Source organism: Motacilla alba, chromosome 3 (assembly GCF_015832195.1).
Source record: "Motacilla alba alba isolate MOTALB_02 chromosome 3, Motacilla_alba_V1.0_pri, whole genome shotgun sequence".
Classification (NCBI taxonomy): domain Eukaryota; kingdom Metazoa; phylum Chordata; class Aves; order Passeriformes; family Motacillidae; genus Motacilla; species Motacilla alba.
Window position 1 is genome coordinate 14,120,467 of NC_052018.1, and position 24,045 is coordinate 14,144,511.

Genomic DNA, 24,045 nt, shown 5'->3' on the forward strand with positions numbered 1-24,045 from the left:
TATTGTGGGAGTTCGATTTGAAAGAATTTCAAGTAATTTAAACTTTGGCTGCAGGCATACAGATCATTTAAAAACTGATCTTCACGTGTTTCTACATGTTAATATCATTTCTGGTGAGTGCTATAATCAAGTTTTAATTCTCAATCTACCAACTGAAACACATGCTAAGAATTACCTAGGAAGAAATCATGTAGTTCCAAGTTAGCCGGGCTGACAGTAATCCCTGTGCTAGCAGTTTTAGTGCAATAATCTTTATTTTGCAATGGGGAGTTTTGAGGCTGGGTGGTTTCTTTAGGATTGACTGTCAACCACCTGTAGCTTTTTGAAACTACAGAGGTGCTGAAAACAACCTGCAGTGTAGCTGTTAAATCAAAGCCCAGTTCAAACTGTCTTTTCTTAATAGACCAGGATTCATATATCCTGCCTCACGTTCTCAAAGCATCTTATTACCCTACACGCTCTTATATATGTCACTACCTGCATTTGTTAATTATTAAGGTGAATGACAAACAGAATCTGACCTTAAATAGAAGACATTAAATTAGGAGATGCTAATTCAGAACCATCCTTTCTGGAACAGAGGTGCAAATGCAAGATGCACATTGCCCCAAGATTTTGGAAAGTGCAAATATCAGCTCATTCCATTTTGGTATCTCTCTTCATCAAAGGGTCTCCCAACACCAAAGTTTTCACCACATCATATCCTTCTTGGAAAAGGTAAATGGGCTTGGTAAGACACAGGGACAAACCAAAAGAAAAGAAAATAAAAAGCCAGTTTTACTCATAGGAAATGGTAAAATTTGTGATGAAAAGGCTTACAGTGTTACCTTGTAAATAAATATAAGTGCTAAGTTTTCTCAGCTCACGGGACTAGGCAAGAGCTTGTCAGCAACACAAAAAATACCAACTGAATGATCCTAACAGAGCAAACTCTTGCAGAACCTCAGACATTCAGTAAGAACACTGTTCACCACTGAAGTTTAGTTAAATATGCACAATTTTATTTATTGAAGAGATTAGGACAAAAACATTAAACCAAATACATGACAAAGCACCAGAGGCAGTAAAACCCCACCATGCACATCACCAATCTTTCCTCCTATAAGGAACTTATAAAATAAAAAAAAGTCCTTCTTGACACAGCACCATCTTCAGAGTGTAAAAACATTACTCCTTTATATTCTTAGTTACCAAAATAGAACCAAGGCAGGTCAGCTGCAGCTAGCTTTGTCTCTTGATAAAGAACTGTGAAACATCCTCTTGAGAGTGGGACCATAACTTTCCTGCAAGGCAGGCAAATAGCATCCATACGTCAAATGCCAAGTAGCTGTACGCACATGCCACATACTATAATTAAGCACAAATTCAAGTAACATTTACATACTACAGAGTCCACATGTACCTACCCAAAAAACATGACCACTTCACAAAACGTATACAGGCAGTAATATCAGAACAACTGAGGTACTGGAAACACAAATATTTATGCCAAGAGATTTCAATATCATACAGCAATATAAAAGCAGTAATAAAAACATTTGCCAGTCTAAATCAAATAAAGCTATCTAGAAAAAAAAAAAAAAGAAGCTAAATAAAAAGTTATTTAGGGACAGAAATACCTGAACAGAAAAGAAGTGTGTTAACTACAGCATGTAACATGTCATCCCAAGTCAACCCGTAATTGAAGTACTGGCTTAATACATCACCACTGTGACATTTTCTTCAATAAATAGAATAAGTCTTGACAATACAAAAGGTGCATATTACTGTGTATGTTTCAAGAGGAATATCTGTAATATAAATGTTCAGCTTATTAATACCCTCTTATTTCTTAGTCTGGACATAAACAAAAAATGAAAATCAAACAATTCTTTTCCCAAGTTTAAAGGAATTCAAAGAAAAAACCCACAATACTCTTCCTCAATAATAAAGAGCCCTCTATTTACACACGGGCTAGTCAGTAAAGAAGAGATTGGTTCTCAGATGAAGACACCGTTAAGGGCTTTCTGCCCTCGCTAGTCATAGACGTGCAGCATGGCAGATATGGAAGCCAGTATCTCATATCTTTAAAAAAAAATTATACAGTTTTATTCTTTTCTTTTTTTTTCTCCTATTATAGCAGTACTGCAGTTGAAAGTTCGAGTTATAATAGCTTCCTGCAACAAACCATTTGACACAAAACAGAACAGCCTGTTAAATGACAGTTACTTCCCCTTAAGGGAACAACGCATTAAAATGTCATTTCCTGACAAGAATATTAAGTAGTTTATTTAGAAGAAATGACTTGAAAATAGCTATCAAGAGACATGAACTGAAATTTTGCTTTTTTTTAGCACCCACTTTTCATGTCCGTCTTTGTGCACCTAATTTTTTTCTTGTATTAATCCCATTAATTATTAGACATCTGATTAAAAAAGTTAGCCAATTGTATTTTCCCTGAATAATGGCTGAAGTTAAATATCTAACAGTGCGATGCCAAGATGTGAGCTGAGGCAAAAAAGTTTCTATTTGTTGTGAGTTACCACTGTTTTTAATGGAACAGAAACAGGAGTGATACAGCTGCACCAGAATTGGCATGTGCAGTCTCCTTGGCTCCAAAAAGGTGAAGCTACAATTGCTCCATGCTGCCTTTTCTCCTCCAAATCAATCTAACCTGATAGCAAGCTCCCCCCGCCCCCCCAGTCTGTCCCCATGCTACATTTGTTATATTAGCTCCTTGTGGAGGTTCCTTCTCAATCCGAGGACCTCTGAGTCTCTTTTGCTACCAAGCTAGGCTGATGCAGGATGTGATTGAACGCGGTCAGGAAGGGCTCCTTCATGTGTCCATCTCCAGGTTGTGTACCTTCTGAACACCAGTCTTTGTGCTCAGTTAAAGAATGGGTCCAAGTCTTCTTCCATGTTGACATCAGGCACCAGCTGATCTGATACTTCCTTAGCACCATATCCTGAATTCGATACATTAAAATCTGTAGAAAACCATGGATGGTCCAGAATTTCCTGTGAAGTCAGCCTTTCTGATGGCTCTCGACGCAGTATGCTACGTATGAGGCATTTTGCCTTCGGGGATAGAGTTTCTGGAATGTTAAACTGCCCACGACGGATCTTGCTGAAGAGGGAACTAGGCTCAATGTCATGGAAAGGGTAACGTCCAACTAGCATGGTATAAAGCATGACACCTAGACTCCATACGTCCGCTGCTTTGCCAGAGTAGCTGCCATTTGTGTTCAAGATCTCTGGACTCACATAGGCTGGGCATCCATGCTTATCAGAAAGAGAGTCATCATTTCCTCTTAAAATATAAGCATCTTCTAGGCTTTCCAATTTCACTCTAGTCCTGTGGGGGGAAAAAAAAACAAAACACAACACTATCAAGGTAAGCACACATCAAACACAAATTCTGGCTGTTGCAATTGCATGGTTATAATAGTCATACTCTACAAAATTTGACAACTGCAGAACTGCATCAGTTTAAAATCCCACTCACAGCAGTCATTACAGATAAATTGATATTGTCTCTTCCATACTGGTTGGAGATATTAGACACATAGGGAATACTGCCACACATACAGCTACAATATTTCAAATACAGTGATGTCCAGTAAACTCATTAATAAGTTTAATTAATAACTTATTAATAAGTTCCCTTCAAAACAGAAAAGGAACTGCCATATTCATGCTTTTGCTTAATTTTACATAGACATGATTCCCAAAAGGGGACATAAACCTCAAGACCTCTTCTGAGCTGGACACACTCTAACCTACCCATGTAGGATTCATGCCCAAATACAAACCCAGTCCTAACTACACAAGGTTATTTTGACACCTTCATGCTGGCAAAGCCACTCTGTACACCTGTAATTCCACAAGGTTTAACAGTAATAAAATGGTCACTCTGACCCTAAATGATCTCTCTGACCAACCAACATTTTCCTTTACCCAGCAATTTTAAGAGAAATTAAGAAAGAGCATGTTTAGCAAATTTCAGTCTTCCCAAATAAAATTTTGGGCAAAGGAAGATCAGGTGAGCTGAAGGCCAAGATTAACAGCAAGCTTATCTACCCAGCTGAGCCAGAGGAGCTCCTCACGCTGGAAGGAACAGAGAAGCTGGCAAAGGACTTGCAGAGATGACAGGAATGCCTTATCTAGATTGCAAACTCCTGCTGCCTGCAAAGCACTGTGAACTTGTCATTGTACTGCAGTAATTATCTCTGCAAGAGAATTTTCTTCCCTTATGGATATCACACAGGAGCAGAAAAAGATGATGCAGAGCTGCTTGTCATGGCACTAGATGAATATAACCTTTCTTTCCTTTCTCACTGCTAGGCTTTGTATCTGTACTTAAAAATCTGTCCCTGTTGGAAGCATCCAAAGGATTACCAAGTACCCTTTAGACTATTTCTCAGCAAAGGATGTTTTAGAGAACAGAGTCACTACAGTGCAACAGTGCTTGTCCAGAGCCTTGGGATGGCAGAGTGACCTAGCAGTACTGCAGATTTTCCTTTCAAAAATTTGGGGTCATAACTCAACTTTGAGTTTTAATGCCCCTGTGCTCAACCCCACAGGTCTGTTGCCATCACTCTTAGCCCTGTGTCACTGCCCTGCTCTCATACCACAGACATTCACAGGCAGGGACTGGACTTCATCCCAGAAGGCAGAACTTGCATCTCTTGACTAAACCATGTAATTTAACAGGCATTAAAATAGACAAGGAGAGTCTTGTTTCTTAAATGTTTACTGAAGACAACACTGATTGAGCTTGAGCTGCGAAAGACATCTGGGCCAGCTTTAGCTTAGACTTAGTTCCAGTGCAGCTCAGCCCTATCTTTTTTGAACCAACAGAAGAGCATTTTACTCCATGGCATACTCCAGAGGCAACTGTGCCATAAACTTTCATGACACTTGGACCTTTTCAACAGCTAAATACGTTTACTAGCAGAGGTGAAAGCCCCTCTGGCAACATGCCCCAAATGAGGAAGTCATAAATACAGAATTCCGAATACCTGGCTCCCAAGCACAGTGTGTCAGGGCAGCTCCTTCTCTCCTGAAACAGGCCAGTGTTTGCTCCTCCAGTTTGATGCTGATGGGCATTGCTCAGTACACCTGCTTCCTCATTAATTACCATTGCCATCCTAAACAGTACTTCTGGCCATGGACAACCCCCTCATTAGCACCCAAACAATACTTTACAGCAGCAATGCACCACACACAGCGGGCTGCAAGGGAAAACTTAACTACGATTACCAAGACCACAGAAATTTCCCTCTGTACACAAAGCAGAGGGTCCACAACAGGAGAGTGACTTGAGGAGAGTCCTTTCACAGTGCTCAGCTTTGACACATTCCTGCACCTGCACAGCGTAGGAAGAGAAGCAAGCAGAAACGCCCAGAGGAAAAAAACATGCCAAAGAGGGCAGAGAACAGAGCAGAGGAAATGAAAGGGAAGGCAGGGACATGAGCTGTGGTTCCATTTGCATTGCCCACCTCAGTTTTTCCATAGAAAAGCATGTGTAGCAATAAAACAGTGGAGCCAGATACTCAAACATGCATTAAGTCACTGAACTGCCAGACAGGAAAGCATCGACTCATTCCTGCTAACTAACAGAAGCAGAACACACACACGGGGAGTGGGGCAGAGCAGGCTATTTATAAACAACCTCCAAGAGGGAATTCACCCCCACACACACACTCGCCTGCCATCCCAGTGTCAACAACACAGGGAAATTTTGTTTACTTTCCTATCCTATTTTACATTTCTGAGAGTTGCCAAAGACTTTAGAAAAACAGTTCAATAAGAAGCTTTTATATTACATAAAATTATTGGCATTCCCTAATTTCTTATTTCCTACAATGGACACAGTACAAAACCACAGAGAACAGACTGCAAGGTGTGTCAAAAACTCTTATTTTTTTCCAAGAGAAGAAATAATTTCTTGATAATAAAACAGAAGCAGCACACAAAAGCCATATTCCCATCTTGCTTTCCTTGCAAGGTGCTGCAGCCTCCACACAAAACAGCGGGTTTTGTTTAAGCAAGCAAATGGAACAACAGCTGGCCCTTATCTGCCTGCTCCTCTGTAAGCTGTGGGCAAATGAAAACACTCAAGCCAGGTTTTTCATCCTGCTGAGCTGACAGGCTTTGAGGAAACAAAAGGTCCCAAATTAAACAAAAACACAACCTTCAGTCCTCTTCCTCCCGGTCACCCCCAAACCCTCAGCCAGAGACTCCCTTGTGTGCAAGGTGCAAGTGGTGAAATGGCTCCTCTGCAAGCAGGCAGTGCTCCCGCAGCAGCGGGCATGCATTTCCCTGGCAGACTGCAGGGCTTGCATCCCCTGAGCACTCACTGCCAGCTGCATGGCCTCAGCATGGCTTTCTCCTCTCCCAGGCACAATCCGGGTGTTCCCAATTTCATTTGTAAAGTCCGGTATCTTTGCAGTAGGTGACGACACAGACTTTCCCTCCGCACAGCTAGGGAGAGCACAGGAGGATGGGAAGGGCTGTCTGACTTGACACAACCTGGCAACAGAAAGAGCTCACAAGGTGGTTCTGCCAGCACCCCTCACCCCAGCCAGGACTGGGGCTGGGCAGATCCACTGCAGCCCATTTTCAGTGACAGATGACTTCACCCACCTCAGCCTCACAGATGGAACACAGTCTGTGCAGTGTTACCAGTGGGTACTGCACAGGTGTGTGTACACAGCAACTCTCCGTCCCCTTTTAACAGTCATTTCACGTCTTTTCAGGCAATCAAAAAGCAGCAGCCTGGCTCAGAAGCTGCTATTTCCCAGTGCACAGCACCCCATCTCTGTGAGAAACAGCTTCCAGCTCTGCTGGCCTTCCTTTACTCTGCATTTCAAGCACTGGCTAAAAGAGCTCTGCTTTCTGCAATCCAGTGATCTTTTAGGGTTTGGTTTTTGGGTTGTTTTTGGGAGGGGAAAGCAGTATGGAGGGGAATGGGGAAAAGGGGAGTCAAAGTCTAAAGACAGAGAAATGCAGAGATGCTGAATGAGAAGATGCTGAATGAGAAGCAATCTCTCTCCCCCACACGCCTCTCAGAAAGCACTGAAATCAAATAGCCATGAACAGGAATAAAAACCAACAACAAACAGACCCTGAAAATGACAAGTCAATTCTGAGAACAAAGAATCTCCACAGAAAAGTGTGGGGAGTGCATCCAACTGCAGATTAACTGGACAACCCAAAATTTGACATTTGTTAAGGCAAAGGACAGAAAAAAACCAAACATGAAGGTGTGAAATCAGAATCAACTTTGAAGTGCCTCGCATCACAGAGAGGAAAAAGGACAAATAAAAATAGTTCTCTAAAAACCTCTCATTCTCTAAATAATTAACTCACATCAGTCCCCACAAGAGAAAAAAGATCCTCACAAAGGATCCCCACAAGAGAAAAAAGTTTTCCAAAAGCACCGGTGTTTGAGCTTGACAAACAGTTTCAACAAAATTAATCCCCAAAGTTCAAATGTAAGCTACTGCCACAGCCGGACGAGAATCACTTTGTACACATACTGCAGGGCAACAAAGACTTTTGCCAACGCTTACGTAATTACAATACATAATTTCAAGTTTTAATGCAGACCCCGAATAAGCACTTGGAAAAAGAGCATTATGCATCTATCAGATCATTGATAAAACACTGCATTAGTTTAATGCATTAAAAAAAAATACAACCCTGAATCATGGCTATTTAAAAAGGGGAAGCTATTCTGCCTATGAATGCTTTCCCATTACTGGTGAATGAAACCACAGAAGTGCAATCAGAGGGCAGCAGCAGCACTCGGACGGGAAATGCGTCTTTGTCCCCATAGAAACCGTCAGGGAAACCCATGAAAAACAATACCACTCTGAGTTTCTTATCAATATGCCATTCATTACTTGACTGCATTCAGACTTTGCTCTTCAGTAATGCAACAAAACATAATCAATTAAATGTCTTCCAGAAGGTTCTCCGATTCAACCTTCGGAGCACTCACCTCTGCCTTTGTTGCACATCCCACACTTTTTTTTTAGATTCACACTATTCTTCCCTGCAGAGCTTTGGGACTACCAGCAAATTGCTAACCTGCCTTTTGACACTGAAACCAGGACATAAGAGTCCAACATTCACACTTGCTCTCCAAAAGCAAACAATTTCCATACCAAATCCAGCTGAATTATTCTGAGGGCTCTAAACTCGTAAGGCAGGAGAAAAAAAATCTTTAACATTTAAAGCAGAGATAACAACTGATAGTCTGAGTGTTTCAGAAGAAAATATCTTCACTGCAGTGAATAAGCAGTCAGTAGTAAAGGAGCCTGCACCTGAATCAATGAAAACAGTTGCCTCTAGTCTGTCCCCAAAGCCATCTGTATGAGAAATAATACCTGAGAAAAAACAGCTGAGCCAACCTTCCCATTTTGGGAACACTAACTGCAGACCAGGCCCCACAATTTTTCGGCAGCAACACTCCCCATATGACAGCCAAATCAGCTGCTTTTGGAAGAGACTGAAGGAGCCATCCTGCTATGGACACTCCAGATACACCATCCAATTGTTACTTAGGCTGGGTAAAATTAAAAGGTCTAGATTTACAGATTCTATGCAGCAGACTCTGGAGATCAGGAAACAAACATCATTGCCATCTGAATTACCATTTTTAAAATACAATTGCAGGTAAATATAAAATGGCAATTTCTAAAGGTGCTTCACAATATTCCTCCAACAATAAAAAGCTAAAAGCACCCAAGCAATGTTATCTCATATTTCAATATTATTCTGTCTGAGATCAGGAAAGCCTTTCCCTAGGTAGAGGCATTCAAGCCATTGACTGCCCAGTGGACCAGGGATTGCTCCTAGGTGGCCAATAATTTACAGGTCATTTCATCGAGGTCAGTTGCCCGCATCTCATCATAATGATGAGAAGAGCATACATGCAATTAGAGTCACAAAGAGGCAAAAAAAATAAAAGGGAAGCTCAGCATTGGAAGCAGTTATCTTTTGCTAATCGATTTTTTTTTTTTAACCAAGGGAATCTCTCCTAAATAATGCAGAAGTAGGCATTCTTCATCAGGGAGCCAGTGAGACAGGAAGGCGGTAATGAAAGCCCCAGCAGATGATTTGCAGCTTTGGTGAAAAGACTCGTTCTGAACTCACAACTACCCAATCTCCTTGGGGGCAGAGAGGCACACAGGAGCAGGGGGAAATGTTATGCCATCAATTTAAATCCTGCTCCTTTCACCAATAGATCCCTTTCCAATTTGTAACAGCACAGAGCATGGGTGTTCACCACACAACATCCTACACAATTTCAGAGAAGAAAAAGAACAAACTCTGCACAAAGGCTGTTAGACAGTCTTTTGCATAATGAAACAGGCTCAAGGATATGTTTCAAAAGACAACTGGGACTTTCAGGCAGTATAGGTTTACAGGATGAACCTTGTTCCTATGGGAAGATTCCTTCATTGGTACTTCCGCACAATAAGGAAGCCTCTAAAAATTACATCTCCCCCACCCTTCCTCTGCAGGGATGCTAACAGCACAGTCAGCCTTGCCTGCACCCCCCTGACAAGTACCCAGCAACTTAGAGCTTTTAACTTGTTTTAAGCTGGTCTGGGTTTTTTCCCTACAGAATTCCACTTCCAAATGCTCTGACTCACCTCCAGGAAGGACTGGTGCCCCAAAGACCTCAGTTTAGGATTGCTGGGAATAGCCTGTCCTGTTGGCCATATACTTTGTTTCTTCCATGCCCTTACTGCCTAAAGACAACACATGCTCCCCAGAGAGTTGGTAGGTAGTGATGCATGTGTTTGGATGCAGGCTGTGAAATCCACTGCAAACCCTTCCACAGAGGAGCTCGGTTACAATACCCTGAGCAATCCATTTTTCTATAAGAATCTGACTCAGGGCAGTTTCTTTACCACCTCACTTTTATCTTGTTAGATCACATTGAAGATCAGAGTTTTAAAAGGCTGTGCTATCAACCATATGGTGTGTTTCCCATCTTTTCTAGGTCTTTCAATACAACGCATGATGAAGCTCCATAGGGAAAGAAGACCACAATTTACTTTTTTAACATAACTGCATGTTGTGAAAACAGCCCTGCACTTTCTGGGCCTACAATGAGTGCTCAACATCTCTAAGGCCATGCCATTATTTCACAACCTTACTGAAAACCTTTTGCTTACATGTCTGCAGTCCTGTCTCCAAGCAATACACATCTACCAAAAAAGCAGGTGCTCAAAACTAAATATGCCCCAGGTTGGCTTCTCTTTACAATCTCCACCTTTCTTCTCCCTCCCAAGCCTGAAGTAATCTCCCAGTGTGATAATAAGGACAATTAAAAGAGAAGGCAGCAGAAGAATTTCACTCTGACAATCCACTGCAGGTGTGGCTAGTTGGGCTCCTGCCTCCCTTTCTCACTCAACCCTAGCACAGACATCCAGATACCCTCAGTCTCCACTCATAATTCAACATGGACCATTTTGCAGCAAGTCTATGGATGGAGGTTTTCAAGTCTTCAAAAGGACCAGCTGTTGAACTGAATTTGAGATGTCCTGAGACACACCTACTCCCAGGAACTACAAAGCACCTTTTGTCAGAGAGATCAATCCCATGAAGGGCATCTCAGGAGAGGCACCACTCATGACTGACATGACAGCCAACACATACCACACCATCCTGCCTGAACAGGGAGAGTAAAGACAAGGCCCTGCTATGAACCACAGACAGTCCAGGGGTAAAACCTCCTGCAAACTTCAGAGCTGGATACAACAGCAAAGGCTCTTGACACTCCTGGTCTCACTGAAAGGCCTTGAGCTGACTCAAGGTCCATTTGAGTTCCCATCATCACCCCAGGGCCAGACAGCAGCCAAATCTTCCCAGGCTTTTGCATTAATTTATAACCTTTGGCACAGCAATTAACCCATATGACTATCTATGCCCTCAGGGGGAGATTTATGCGCTTCACAGGGTGGCTGTGATGTTCACCACCCGAAGACAGCCTCCCTCTTCCCTCCTGCTTGGAAGGGCACCAAACACAAAACAAATTCAGTGCTGCTCCCAGGAACAGGGTGAGAGAACAGAGACTTAGTAACCAAACCACATAAAGGCAAAGGGGACACGAACCCTTCTGTGAAAACCAGTTGTGCAACCACTTCATCTTCTACCCTAAGCCTCACAGCAGATTTGCTATCCATTAAGAAATTCGCCTTCCTCCCGTATTTTAAGAATAATAATTTCTGGTTAGAAATCCGACCTGTGAGTCTCCACTATTGAAGAACTTGTGCTCTTTGGTCCTGTGGCCCCATTCAGGATAGTGCAAAGTGCGAAACAGATGAAGACTGTTTTTATTTCTAAATCTTCGAGTATTTTAAGAGCAGTCCCATTTTGTTTCATTTTCTTCCACTTTAGGACTCTCTTTCTAGGACTTAGGGAAAGCATTAACTAACAGGTTCTCTATGGAATCGTAAGGGTAACACCAAATTCTAACACATTGATGAAAAAGCTGCTGACCACATTATAATCTGACAAATGTTGGGGAGAAAAGCTTACTACTAACTATAAGAAAATGAAAGGTCGACATGCAAAAAGGTTGGTATATGAATTTGTATTTTTTTGTGGGATCAGGCTTGTATCATGAAGATTGGAAACAACATAACTAGGTCATGTTAAAGCATCATCCACTCAAAGCTGAGAAATTAAAGAGGCAAAAAATATTATAAGAGCACCAAGTAAATATGTTATGCTAATACAGGCTTTCTAAATTAGTGTATTGTACTGGCTGCATTCCCCTGGCATAGAGCAAAAAGTGTCAAATCCTGTTTATTTTTATTGAATCCCACCTGCCTCATATTTACTCAAAGAATAGAGGAAAATTACAATATCTAAATACCAAAATTATTTTAATTTTCCCTTCAACAAGTATGATGAATGTACAAGGTCTTTAAGCTTCAAATATTACGACAGCTAATATTTTAATATAATTAAAGGCTTAAAAACGCACTAAAGAAATTAATAATTCCCTGACAGCAGAAATGTTCTTGTATTAAGCAAACCATTGAAACAACCAACACACAAATGCTTCATTTAATTCTGAGATCTTTCAGATGGCTCTTTCTCAAAGCATCTGCTATGTATCAGACTGATGAACTGCTTTTTTAGCTATATACTGTGCATAGCACTATTTTTAGCACAACCCAAAAAAACCTGCCTGTTCTGCAACATCATTATGGGACACCAGCTAGGAGAAGGGCACGGTTGCTCTGCCCAAGGGCCTACTATGAGGACAGGCTGTACATGGAAAATGGTAAATACCATGACATGAACACAGATAAAATACTCAAAAGCAAGAGCCTCACAACATCAATACCAACCTGGCTTCATACCCAGGAGAAAAAATATTTAACAACATGGATGGAAGAACACAGGTTTTAACATAGGTCATTCACTGTTTTGGGTTCAAGTTTCATTCTGAAGTGTAAGGACGCAGTTTTTGAAGTGTTCAAGTATCTTAGAGGTACTTTAGAAAGTCTGTTGAGACTCAGCATGGCAAGTCAGTGCTGTTTTCCATATTTTCAGTGTTCTGGAAGCTACTACAATCATTTAATAGATGTGCTGCTGCTTGCTAACCCAGTCTTACAAAACATTTCCAGCCATGCTGTAATGTCTTAGAACTTCTGCTTCACCAAAATCAGCTGCAGGTTTATGGAGTTTAAACTCTGAAACTTCAATACTACAAGACTGGCTATTTCACTTCTAGTTTACAAAGGGATCTACAGACACCTCCCCCTAAAAACCACAACTGCACTACCTTTTATACAAAACAAAAAACCTGTAGCAACAGCACACATCATTTTTATGGAATGCAATCTACCCTATCTTCAAAACTTCTTACAGTTTAGGATTTAAAGAAACTATAAATTATCTTGAAACACAGACAAATTTTTTCTGTTTATTTCCACAGTGGAATTTTGAGTTTTGTTTTATGTGCTAATGGACTTAACACACGTGCAATAGTGCAAGACATGATCAGAGTTTCTCATGGATTTAGCACATTAAGAGAACACCTCTAGTACCATCAGGACCCCTACAAAATGCTCAGTGCCACCAGCCTACAACAATACTTTATTCCACCTTCTTACCTCCCAGTTCATTAGAAACATCCCAAGGCACTGTGATTTGCAACATCCAAATAACACACATTTTTAGTGGGGACATCAAGTTGAAGCTAAGAGCACTTGTGGTGCTGCTAGATCAGAAGCCCAAATCTTTGCAAATTCCAGCAGTAATTTAGATAATGGGAATGGGGTAGAAGAATTTTAACACTGTATGCACCACCTGCAAAACTTCGGGAGCTCTGTTTTTCCACTGAACTACCAGGATCTCATTAGGATCAATGAAAGATGATGTACTAAGAAATGCTTTAAAATTGATTTTCTTTTTTAAACAAATGGAACTACTTCCATATAGCCTTCACACTCCCTCTGGCTCCTCCAGTGTGGCAGGTCTCAGCTAACAGCAGACAAGCATCTTACTGAAAAAAAAAAAAAAAAGCACCCAGTTTTCCATTCATGTGTATGCTGCATGCTGGATTTCTGGATTTCACATCTTTTCTTCTACCAAAATTAAGGCCATGAGAGTCTTCAGGAAGAGGAAGTTCCAGAGTGGTAGGTACTTAAAATGAACTGCAGAAAAACAGCCTTGAAGAAATAGGAAAAGAACTGCTAAGAAAGCTCCACTGAAGAGCAGGTGACACACAGCAGCAGAGTTCACACACATTTCTCAAAACATCATTTTTATCTCTTCTCTCCCTCTCTGGTTCATTATGAGCACCAGAGAGCAAGGGATGGTGCAGCACCCATCTGCCAGGCACGGCTGCTGACAGCAGCTCCTCAAGGACTGCTCAGCACACAGGAATCTTCAGCAGCAGCCTCAGACACATGGGAGCTCAGAGCGGTGCAAGCAACACACCAATACCTCTGTGAACTCAGGAGGATCAGGAAGATTTTTCATTTCTAAATATAGCAGGAGATTGAAAGTGATGACTGATTACAGTATGATGATCAGAGGATGTGAAAAAAGGCAGTCACTGCTGTTTGGTTCTATTTGTATCTCACATTATTTCATCTCTGTTTATTTAGCAGAGAAAGGATTACAATACCTTCCTACTTACAAACCAACATTACATCCAGAAGAAAACCACATTATGATTATCTTAAAAATAACCAGCAAGTCCTATTTGACCTTTAAAGTGAATTATTGTATAATTAGAAGACAATGCTCAAAACTGAGTAACAGTGTCATTTTGCAAACAACAGCTAAGTTAAAAACATCCATAAAAGCCAACACTGCTATTACAGTACACACCACTTTTCTTGGGTGGCGGAAGGATTTGGCCCTGTGCCTCCTATGTTGCACGCCGTTCCTAGTAAGCAGCAGGGTAGGAGCTCAAGAGCATTCAGCACAGGCCTAGATCTGCTCCTACTGCACTGCTCTGAGCTCATGCTGCCTTCCCTTGGAGGAGCTCTTCCAAGTTCTGTCCTTCATGCAAAACCACACAGGAAAAAAAATCCACTTAAACATTAGAACGTTATCAGCTACAAGAGAGAACAATCCCTCTCTTGACTATTTTGCACAAGTTTCCTTCTTATCTGCATCAGAGGTTCTAGAATGGTGTTTAGTTATTAAACTGGGAGTAAAAGTTGTGAAAGTGCAGTTTATATCTACCTGCTCTGCATTTCTCTATGAATGGACATTAAGCTCATTTAATTTAATGCTTTTTTTATTTGAAAACAATGAGGAATCAGACCTTGGGGCTGCAGTAGAAAAACGCTTTGCAGACAATCATCTGAACTGAATTAAGAAGTGAAAATAGATATTATTTTTCAGTCTGTAAATAGATTAAAAGGAGAAGCCTATTTTGCAAAACTCAGCTTGCAATAAAATAAAAGCAGAGAATATTTAAACAGGATAGATTGTCATCTTTATGATGTTATTTTTATTTAAAGACCATGAATTCTTCTTTCCTGAATAAATTGTGTATTAGTTTTTTCTAATTTTTAGATCACCAACTTCCTGAGCTGGTGGAGGACTTAGAGAATTTGGCTGTTGCTTGTAATTCCCCCAAACAGAATTGATATGCACTGGTTATTTTCAACAAAGCTCTCCAGGACATCCATTTCACTCTGCAGCAGTTTGAACAAGTTTTCAGACAATTTTTAGCATTCCACTAAAAAGGTAAAACATCTCCCCATTCTCTACCAAGACCAGAAGAAGCACAAAGGCAGGTTCTGCTCCCATTTAGATGTTTGGATTTTTTTTTTAATAGTCATCTTCCAATTTAATCACTCTGTGAAAGCCTGACATTATTCTGACAGTATTGATTGCTCTGATACCTTATGTGGAAGTTGCAAATAAATTCATCGTTCAAGACACAGAAGACTGGTAAACACAAGGAAAGAAATAGGAAATTTCCACAGGTACAACACTACAGCTATTGCTTCACATCACAAAGAGCACTTCAACAATATACCCAGAGCATCCAATGCTATTTCTTTCCCTGTCTTCCCATACTCTTTCCCCAAATCATTTACACAGGAGGGTGTCTAGGGAGGAGATAATAAAAAAACCCAAAACAGTAGTTGCCCAAGTATACAACAGCTGATACTACAAACAAGCACCCCCGGTGCAAGGCAGTTTCAGTCTTAGAACGATTAGTGACCACTAATACTCTTACAAGCAGCCTCCAGACCCTCCCAGCATGGAAAACAAGATGTCCTCAGAACAGTCCTAGAGAAATACACTTGACTGCTCTTCCTCTCTACACCTCCTCACTGGAACAAGCTATTTCAGTCCCTGGTCCTCTTTAGCATCCTCATTTAACACCAGCAGCCTTTATGACAGTGCAGCTCTTACACCAGACACCCTTTCAGAGCTTTCCTGCAGGAGATAGCTCCCCAATAGGAATGAGGAAACTCCTTTGGGTGGAGATGCAAAGGCCAAGCGCCGATGCAAACAGCTCTCTAATACTCACTTTACTCCAGAACCTAACCCAGGAGGGTAAAATGGCACATCCATCCCACGATCAGGCTGCGGAGGAAAATAAAGCGTACTACAAAAAAAGGCTACAATATCCTGCAACTCCAACTATCTGGCCTCAGGCACCCCCAGCCATAACGAGGGAGACTTACCTTTCTTCATCCTTAAAAATAAACTTTCGCAGCTTGAGATCTCGCAGTACCAGTCCACCATCATGGCAGTGTGCAACAGCAGAAGCTATTTGATAGAAGAGTTTGGCTGCCTCCTCTTCTTTAAGCTTCTTGCAGGTACGAACAAACGAATGCATGTCCCCATAGCTCCTTTCAAAGAACACATACGCTTTTGTCTCCCCAAGAATTATTTCTGTAATTTGGTTGATATTTTTATGCGCAGGCAGACAAAAACATGGTGCTAATAACTCCTGGTAGCAGCCAATATCAAACACCTGCAGGGACAATGACAGTAAAGCCAGGGTTAGTGTCATGAAGGACAGTGAAGTCATGGTACATCTGATTCTGCTAACAAAACCATCTCTAAGTACAATTTATGTCATTGCTGAAAGCTGCACCAATGTAAACAGGATGTCACAAACTCACAGCGCTGAGGACGAGACAAAGCAGACTGTACAACCCCACACAGAAGACACGTAATCTTGACAGGAAAGGCTAGTCTTCAAAACTGTTAGCAAGCATAGTTACATTAGCTAACACCTGATCAAATCTAGAATGCAATCTAAATTAAGCTGTGAAGACCAGTGATGTATAAGGGCAGTACTCAGAAGGAAGCGTGCTTCTTTTCTATTTTCCATCCAAATAAACTCATAAAAATACAGCCAGTAGCTTTGTATTGCGAGAAGTTGTCACATTAAATCCACCCTGATACACATGCCTGGCTCTTTTGATTTTATTAACCCATTAAAGCCTTAAGGATATTCAGGCTTAAAGTATCATCTATTGCTATTCCTATTTACTTCCTGCCTTTCTTTCATCTCTGAAAAACAGCAAAGTCACTTTCACTTTCCAAGTCTCAGTTCCACAATGGCTGTTTATAAGATCAGAAGGACAACCCGGGAAATAGCTCTGCCTGTTGGAGCACAGACAAACACCCTTCAAAAGGCAAAGACAAAACCACCCTGAACTCTCTGCATTTCAATCAAGTGCTCCATTAAAAGCAAAGTGTCCCTTTACTACTAAGTATGTTATCACTGATCTTATGAATGAGCTGTAAGAACTAAAAAAGCTGCTGGGAAACCCAAATATAAAAAGTTACTATAATCTAGTGATGACGAATGAATCAGTATTTGAGTCAATTGAGAAAAGACCACATTACAAGAAAATGAAAGACTTCATTGAGAATAACAGAAGTCAGTGTGCTAAAAGAGACTGAGCAAAGTATTGATAGGAGTGATTTTTATTTTTAATTATACTTGCTGCAGAGGACTGCAAAGCAAGTATTAGCATTTCCACCAGCTTAAAAATTCGATTAATATGTAACTTACTTGTGAGTGTTTTGTTACTTTAGTGAAAAGAATTTAAGGTAGTCGTGTCCTTCAAATGAAATATAAAAATGAAGAAGAACTGGTCTAGTTCCCTAACCACTGTTTTAAACTGCAATTGTTTTTTTCCTTTCTGTATTATAGCATTTGTGTTCTGATAGTGGGTATTTGTACCCTCTCTGAGAAGCAAGTATCTTCCCGTTTTCTCTAAAGCTTTAAAAACCTTTAAAAATTGAGTGAGAAAAATACAGTTCAATCAAAATTCACCTGAGGCTTCAAAACCTGCATCATTTAATGCTTCAGAGCACAATCCTAATAAACTCATTCCACAGAAGAGGACTCAAATCCCAAGAAACTGGGACACCCCCTCCTCACAGACCTCCTTTTCCTGTCACCTCATACCTGCGCTGCCTTACCCCGGCATAGGGAAAAACAACCTTAAAGGCAGACTGCCAAACAGACCCAGCACATTTTACAGGGGGAGGATTAGCACCGAGGCATTCTGGTGACATGGTGCACCAGGGAAGCAGAACCAGGGCAGGGAGGGGGTGTTGCTAAAATCCCTGGTGTGCAATTCATTCCAGAAGAGAATTCATTGACATTTGGATCTCAAAACTCGTAACTACTACATTATAAGTGAATGGCTCTTTCTACAAAGCAGCTGCTATAAAATAAAATTCAAGCAGGAATATTCATGTAGCTCAAACCTTCATGTAAAAAGACATCTTTCCAGAATTCTCTCCTAAACCAGATTACCATAATGTAAATTAGTTACATTTTGTGGTTCTCAGACTATGTTAAATAAGTAGCTCTGGATATGTACCAGTACTGAGTTTGAACGGGGGTAGATAGGAAGCACTATCATACTGCTACAGTGTCAAATACCTTCTATAAAGGGCTTCTTTGTATCCCAGCTTTTAAGATCCCTGGCCTCAATTCAGCAAATGTCCAATAAGCTGAGGTTTGATTTAGGTCTCGCTGGGAATTAGAAGTGAGAAGTTACCATTGTTTGGATGCCACAGAGCCTTGAAGCAAATAATGGCATCTGTACAGTCGGTGGATGCAGCCAAATGAATCTTGAGAATCATCAGTATGTGTCTGTTATCCAACCCAGCGTTTCTGCAAGCAATCTCTAAGAGCATCTTCAGTAAGATACCAGAGAGCACCTCTCTTTGCCGGAAGGCTACTTGACAAATAGTTGTCATGATACTGCAGGGATTTTAAAGCACACATTAAATTAAGCCGAGTTCAGGACTGACAACTGCACACTCAGAAACTAGCAAGCCAGGCTAAGATCGTATTTTTGGAGCACAGCTAGTAGTGCCTCGCACATATGGAAAAACTGATACCATTCAAATGTCAGGATCAGCTCAAAAACACACAGCTTAAATGGAAGGGAAAAAAAAAATAACGGCCCAGTCTTTGTGAGCTGCAGTTATGCTGTTCATATTGTTATCAACAGTGCCTTAATCCTGCAAACCAAACAGGAAACAAAGAAGCGCATAGCCCCCGCTTTACTATTTGCTATGCAAGTTCACCTAGAATTTCATGCAGAGCAGCAGCTTTGTGAGAACTGTTTATTTCATGAAAAGATGCCAATGTCCTAGACTGCAGCACTGTACTACTGCATCGAGCTGGGCATTCATTCTCAAAATTCTCATGTTCTATTTCAGTTTAGTAACAAAGCATCCGGTTCAGCATGCAGTATTAGTTCTTAGCAAAGCCATGGGCCTTTTTTCCCCCAAATAATCACATGAAGTCCTAGGCTGCCTTAACATCAGGTTTTATAACTCAATCAGTGAGCACATTTAAATTGCCCTCTGAACTCCAATCTTCACAAATAGCAAGGAGGAGCAATTATTTTCACTTCTCTGCTACAGCCTAGTCCATAACTTTTTATGAATCAAGTATGAGAAAGTATGAAACAGTCAGCAGCACTATTATTAATCCCTGGAATACTAGTAAGCTATAATACATCTACTTTTCCATCTAGAAATTTGCCAAATGGCATTAATTCTGTGTTTTGGGAATAATACAAACACTGCAGCATGTGCTGCAAGGTTGCTATTTGCTATGTAGTTATAAAAACTACTACTGGGTACTGCTTCAGTTCGCTGGACATAAGTCTGTTTCACTACAGACAATAGGAATTGCAATTTGGGAACAAAGGATAATATTCCCTCAGCTCAAAAAGAGAAGAACACCCCTCCACAGATGTGCACGCATGCGGATTTCTTTTTCCCACAGCCACAGCTCACCTTTTAATAGTAGGAGCAAATTGGGAGGAGGCAGAGAAAAGCCAGCAGGCTACAAAGAGTAGGATAGCTATTCTGTCTGCACTTCTAAAAACCGTAGGTGTGCAGGTTTTATTCTTGCTCAGTTGGGCAGTGGGGGAGGATGCTGTTTGCAAACAACCTCCACCGTGAGGGAGCTCAGGCTGATTAATTAGATGTGGTTCTTCTTTTTTTAAACCACTTTTAAGATAAAGCTGATGGCAATCTGCCCCCAGGCCCCCTGCTTCTCCATCCTCTTCTCTAGCCAAAGCACAGAATTGGGGGCAGTAAAAATTCGAAGTAGTCAGCAGGTCCCAACACCTTAAAATTAGCTGGGGATTCCCTACTCCATTTTGAAAAGTGAGTGTGTGGAAGATGAAGCTTTCTCCCGGTCTGAACTCACGTTAAAACCTACTTCAAGAACGGCTCTTTCCAGAAAAATATCCCCCTGCCAATAGAAGGCAGACCTGGCTCCGGGCCACCGCTATAACGTGGCCATTGTCTGGAGAGGGGGAAAAGTTACAGGATTCGCCTATAATCCTGTCTCCCTGCCTTTTGTTTCTCCACTATTCAATAAATGAGGTACACGGCCATGCTCGCCCTCCTGCAAGACACGGGAAACCCAGGCGCGACAGGGGAGAACAAGGAGAGGCATTACCTTGCAAACCAGCTCCTCGCCGCTGTGCAGATGTACGGCTCGGAAAACGTGGTCTCCCTCGAGAGGCTCCAACAATAAGTATTTCCCGATGCAAGAAACGCAATGCGACAAGTTCGGGGTCTCCGGCGGGCTCGGCGAGCCTAGATTCGGGCTAAAACTCTGGCTTGGCTCGATGGACCGTATGGACGAGAGCTCTTCAAAATCCTGGGTTTTATTCCGCGGTCTCCCATATCGTGCTATCGTGATAGGGGTTGACCTTTGTATGTTCATGAGTATGGAGAAGACCAGCCGAGACGCTGCACCGGAGCCCTGGCGTGGAGCGCGGTCCCTCGCCCGTCCAGCTGCGGCTGCCTTTGTGTGGCGGGGGGGGCGGGAGCGGGAGCGCGGCGGCGGCGGGCGACCAGCCTCAGCGCCGCGTCCTGGGCACAGGGAGAGAGCGCTCAGCCCGCGGCCCTTTGTTCCCGCCGCCGGCCGGGCGCGCAGCGGCGCGGAGCAGCGCGGCGGCGGGGCAGCGGCGCCCGGTGCCGGGGAGCCGGGGAGCGGGCGGCGGCGCGGCCGGGGCTGGACGGCCGCCGCTCCCGCGGGGCGCGCAGCGCGGGCGGCAACAAAAGGTCTGTAACGCGGTGTGCGCAGCGGGACCGTCCTTCCGCTCCCCTACGGCCCGGCAGCGCCGCGCTGCCGCCGCTCGGCTGTAGATGGCGCGGGAGCCTCGCCGCTAGCGCCCGGGGCGCTCCGAGAATGCCCCGCGAAACAGCGAGGGAGCATTTAACTTGGGCCGACAAAGGAGCGGGACCGCGGCGGGCGGCTCGGGGGAGCCGCACCGGCACCTCGGGAGAGCGGCGGAGCGCGGGGCAGCGCGCACCGCTCCGCGCTGGCGGAAAGGAACGGGCTATCGTTGTCGCGACAGAACAAAAAGTGCAACCAGAGAATAGAGAGCGCTCCCACGCTCCCCCTGCGCAGCGGATTTGTGAGCGGGGGCTCGCTGCCTTCGCGGCGTTTAATGGAGTTCACGCACAAAGAAAAGAAAAACCGACGCGGAGAGAAGGGGCCGTGTTCTTACCGCAGGGGTTGGGAGAGCGATAAGAGAAAGGCCATAAGGGGCAATTAACTAGAATCGCTTAAAAAAAATAAATGCAGAGAGCAAATTTTGTTTGATGATTTTTTTTTCTCTTGGGCATAGAACACGGGGAGCAGAGGGTAGCCGCGCCGCTCCCCTCCACCGAGGCACCGTCTCCCCCCGGCGTATCAGTAACTACTTACGTGGCGGGGACGCTGGCTGCCTCCGTGCTCGCTGCCGGCCGCCGCACGCCCGCACGGTGCCCAGCGCGCAGCCCGACTGCCCCGCCGCCGCCGCCCGCCCCGGCCCGGCCCGGCCCGGCCCCGCCGCGCCCCGCCCCGGCCGCCCCGCCCCGGCCCGCCCCGCAGCCTCCCCCCGCGCCCGCCGCGCTCGGGGTAAACAAGGTGAGACGTCCTTCCGCAGCCCTGCCGAGGCGCGCCGGGGGCTCGGGGGCGGCCCGCCGGCTCGGGGCCCCGGGGCTGTGCCGGTGGATCCCGGTGTGCCCACCAGCGTGAGCAGCGCTGTGCAGCGGTGGGATGCTGACCGCGGCTCCCCCGCTGACAGAGCTCCGGCAGGTCCGGCCTCTCCGGGGATTGCCCTTGCGGCTGGGGGCGAGATGTTGGTATTAATTTTAATATCGAATAAAATAGTAACAATAATAATGGTAGTGGCTTAAGCTGCCCTAAAAGAGGAATCCGCTCCGCTGCCGGGCGCGGGGGCTGATGCCGTGTCTCATGTGCTGCCCGATTTTTTTCTCAATGAAGCAATCGTTTTTTTCCGGGCAGCGCGGGGGCCGCATACTTATGGGAGCACAGGGGCTCGTACCCTGGTGCTACGGGGTGGGAGGAGTTCTACCGACTCCAGACTTGTCCTAATCCGTCCCAAAATTAAAACGGAGGGGAGGAGGGAGTGCGGGGGAAGGGAAGACAGTGGAAAAACGTAAACCTTTTCACAGAGAAAGCCATGAATGAGGTCGGTCTGTCCCCGCCCAGCACCACTGCGGGCTGTCGGTTTGGTGTGTTTTGTTTTGTTTTGGGGATTTTTTTGGTCTTTTTGTTTGTTTTGTTTTTGGTTTTTTTTTGTTGTTGTTGTTTTGTTTTGTTTTAGGGTTTTTTAGTCTTTTTTTTTTTAATCCGTCCCCTTTTGTTTAAGTAACAGGAGTTTAGCTATATATTGAAATTTGATGAGCAGTTCCCCGAAATCCTAATGTACTCCCTAGATTTTGTCTGGATGTTGGTGGTGATTTTCTTTGAAAAAACGACCAAAAAAAGCCCAAACCAAACCAAATACTCAGTCTCTTCCCCCAATCCCCTCCTGCCCCCAAAAAAGGGGAAAGAAGTATACAAGCTAACAGTAAGAGAACAGGTCTGTGAGGAGAGCACAGCTCTGATCCGAAGCTGCAGCCTTTGCAGGGCAATGCCAAGGGACTGTCTGTGTCTTGAGTGTCCTTCCCACACAGCAGAAATGGGAGAAGGGTTGTTTTGGGGTGAACACCTGTGAATTTGGGTGATACCTGTTTTCAAGGGGTAGAAAGAAGTGAGTATGACAATAATGAAATAACCAATGGATGAATCAGTCCCAGAGCTGCTTTGAGGCAGAGAAAAAAACCTCTGAACAGGGCTCCAAAGAGACTAGGGATGCTGCAGTCAGTGTCCAGTCTTGACAGGGGAGGCTTCAGAAATGGCTCTCTGCAGCATTGCACCTGCCTCATGTCTTGTCACTCGGAGCTGTAAGTGCCCTGTTTTACTGTTATAAGATAAATACCATGAGAAGATGGTTGTTATGATTTTAAATTTGGCATGGAGAAGATGAGCTTCTGGCAACAGAGATTTAACCTGGTGAATGTCACTTGGGTAGTGAGGAAGGGCACAGATGCAGTGATCTGCAACAACCCACAGGACAACCTGCAGACTCAGTGTCTGCTATTTGCTGTAAAATGAAAAGGTGGTTTTCCTGCCTTTCCTCCCTTATTCCCATCACCTCTGAATAGTTTGCAACTTTTCAATACCATTTTTAGAAATGAGATGAGCAGTGCCGGATACTGAATCATTGCAAATAAGGACAAGCCATAAAGTTATGCAATACATTCTCCAGTATCACATCCTGTGATCCAAATCAAACATTCTTTTCTTGGTAGATGGCTTTTTACACAATTTCTCCCTTCCTCTCCCCCTGCATACTCCTTCTGACTATGACAAAGACCTGGGCTCTTGCATCAACCTTTGTTCTGTAAATAAATGTTTTCTGTTTAACTTTCTTAGTTACCCAGCATCAGCTGGAGCCACAGTCCCTAGCAACTCTGGAAAGGCTACCCAGAGCCTCCAAGGCCAACAGGAGAAAGGAGTGAAAGGAGAAACGGATGAAAAGTCTAATTAATCCTAAGCCTCTGGTTGGAAATTCCTGATTTTTATCAGAATTGGGATCTAAATCTGAAGAATGGATTCCATATTCAAGTTTGGAATGAAGAGATTATAAATGTTGAGTTCTGAATTAAATCTACATTGTAAGGCATAGAAGGATATATACAGTGTGTAAT

The 24,045-nt window shown here is 43.3% G+C and overlaps 1 protein-coding gene across 1 annotated transcript; it reads right to left on the reverse strand.

The window, feature by feature from the left end:
* Nucleotides 1-979: 979 nt before the first annotated feature.
* TRIB2 (tribbles pseudokinase 2) lies at nucleotides 980-21,849 on the reverse strand. Its single transcript, XM_038132497.1, has 4 exons — nucleotides 21,713-21,849; nucleotides 20,453-20,871; nucleotides 16,179-16,471; nucleotides 980-3,334 (listed from the first exon to the last, which is right to left on the reverse strand). Exons 2-4 carry the CDS (start codon nucleotides 20,720-20,722, stop codon nucleotides 2,866-2,868), a joined length of 1,032 nt encoding a protein of 343 aa, XP_037988425.1. The 5' UTR covers nucleotides 20,723-20,871; nucleotides 21,713-21,849; the 3' UTR covers nucleotides 980-2,865.
* Nucleotides 21,850-24,045: the final 2,196 nt, after the last annotated feature.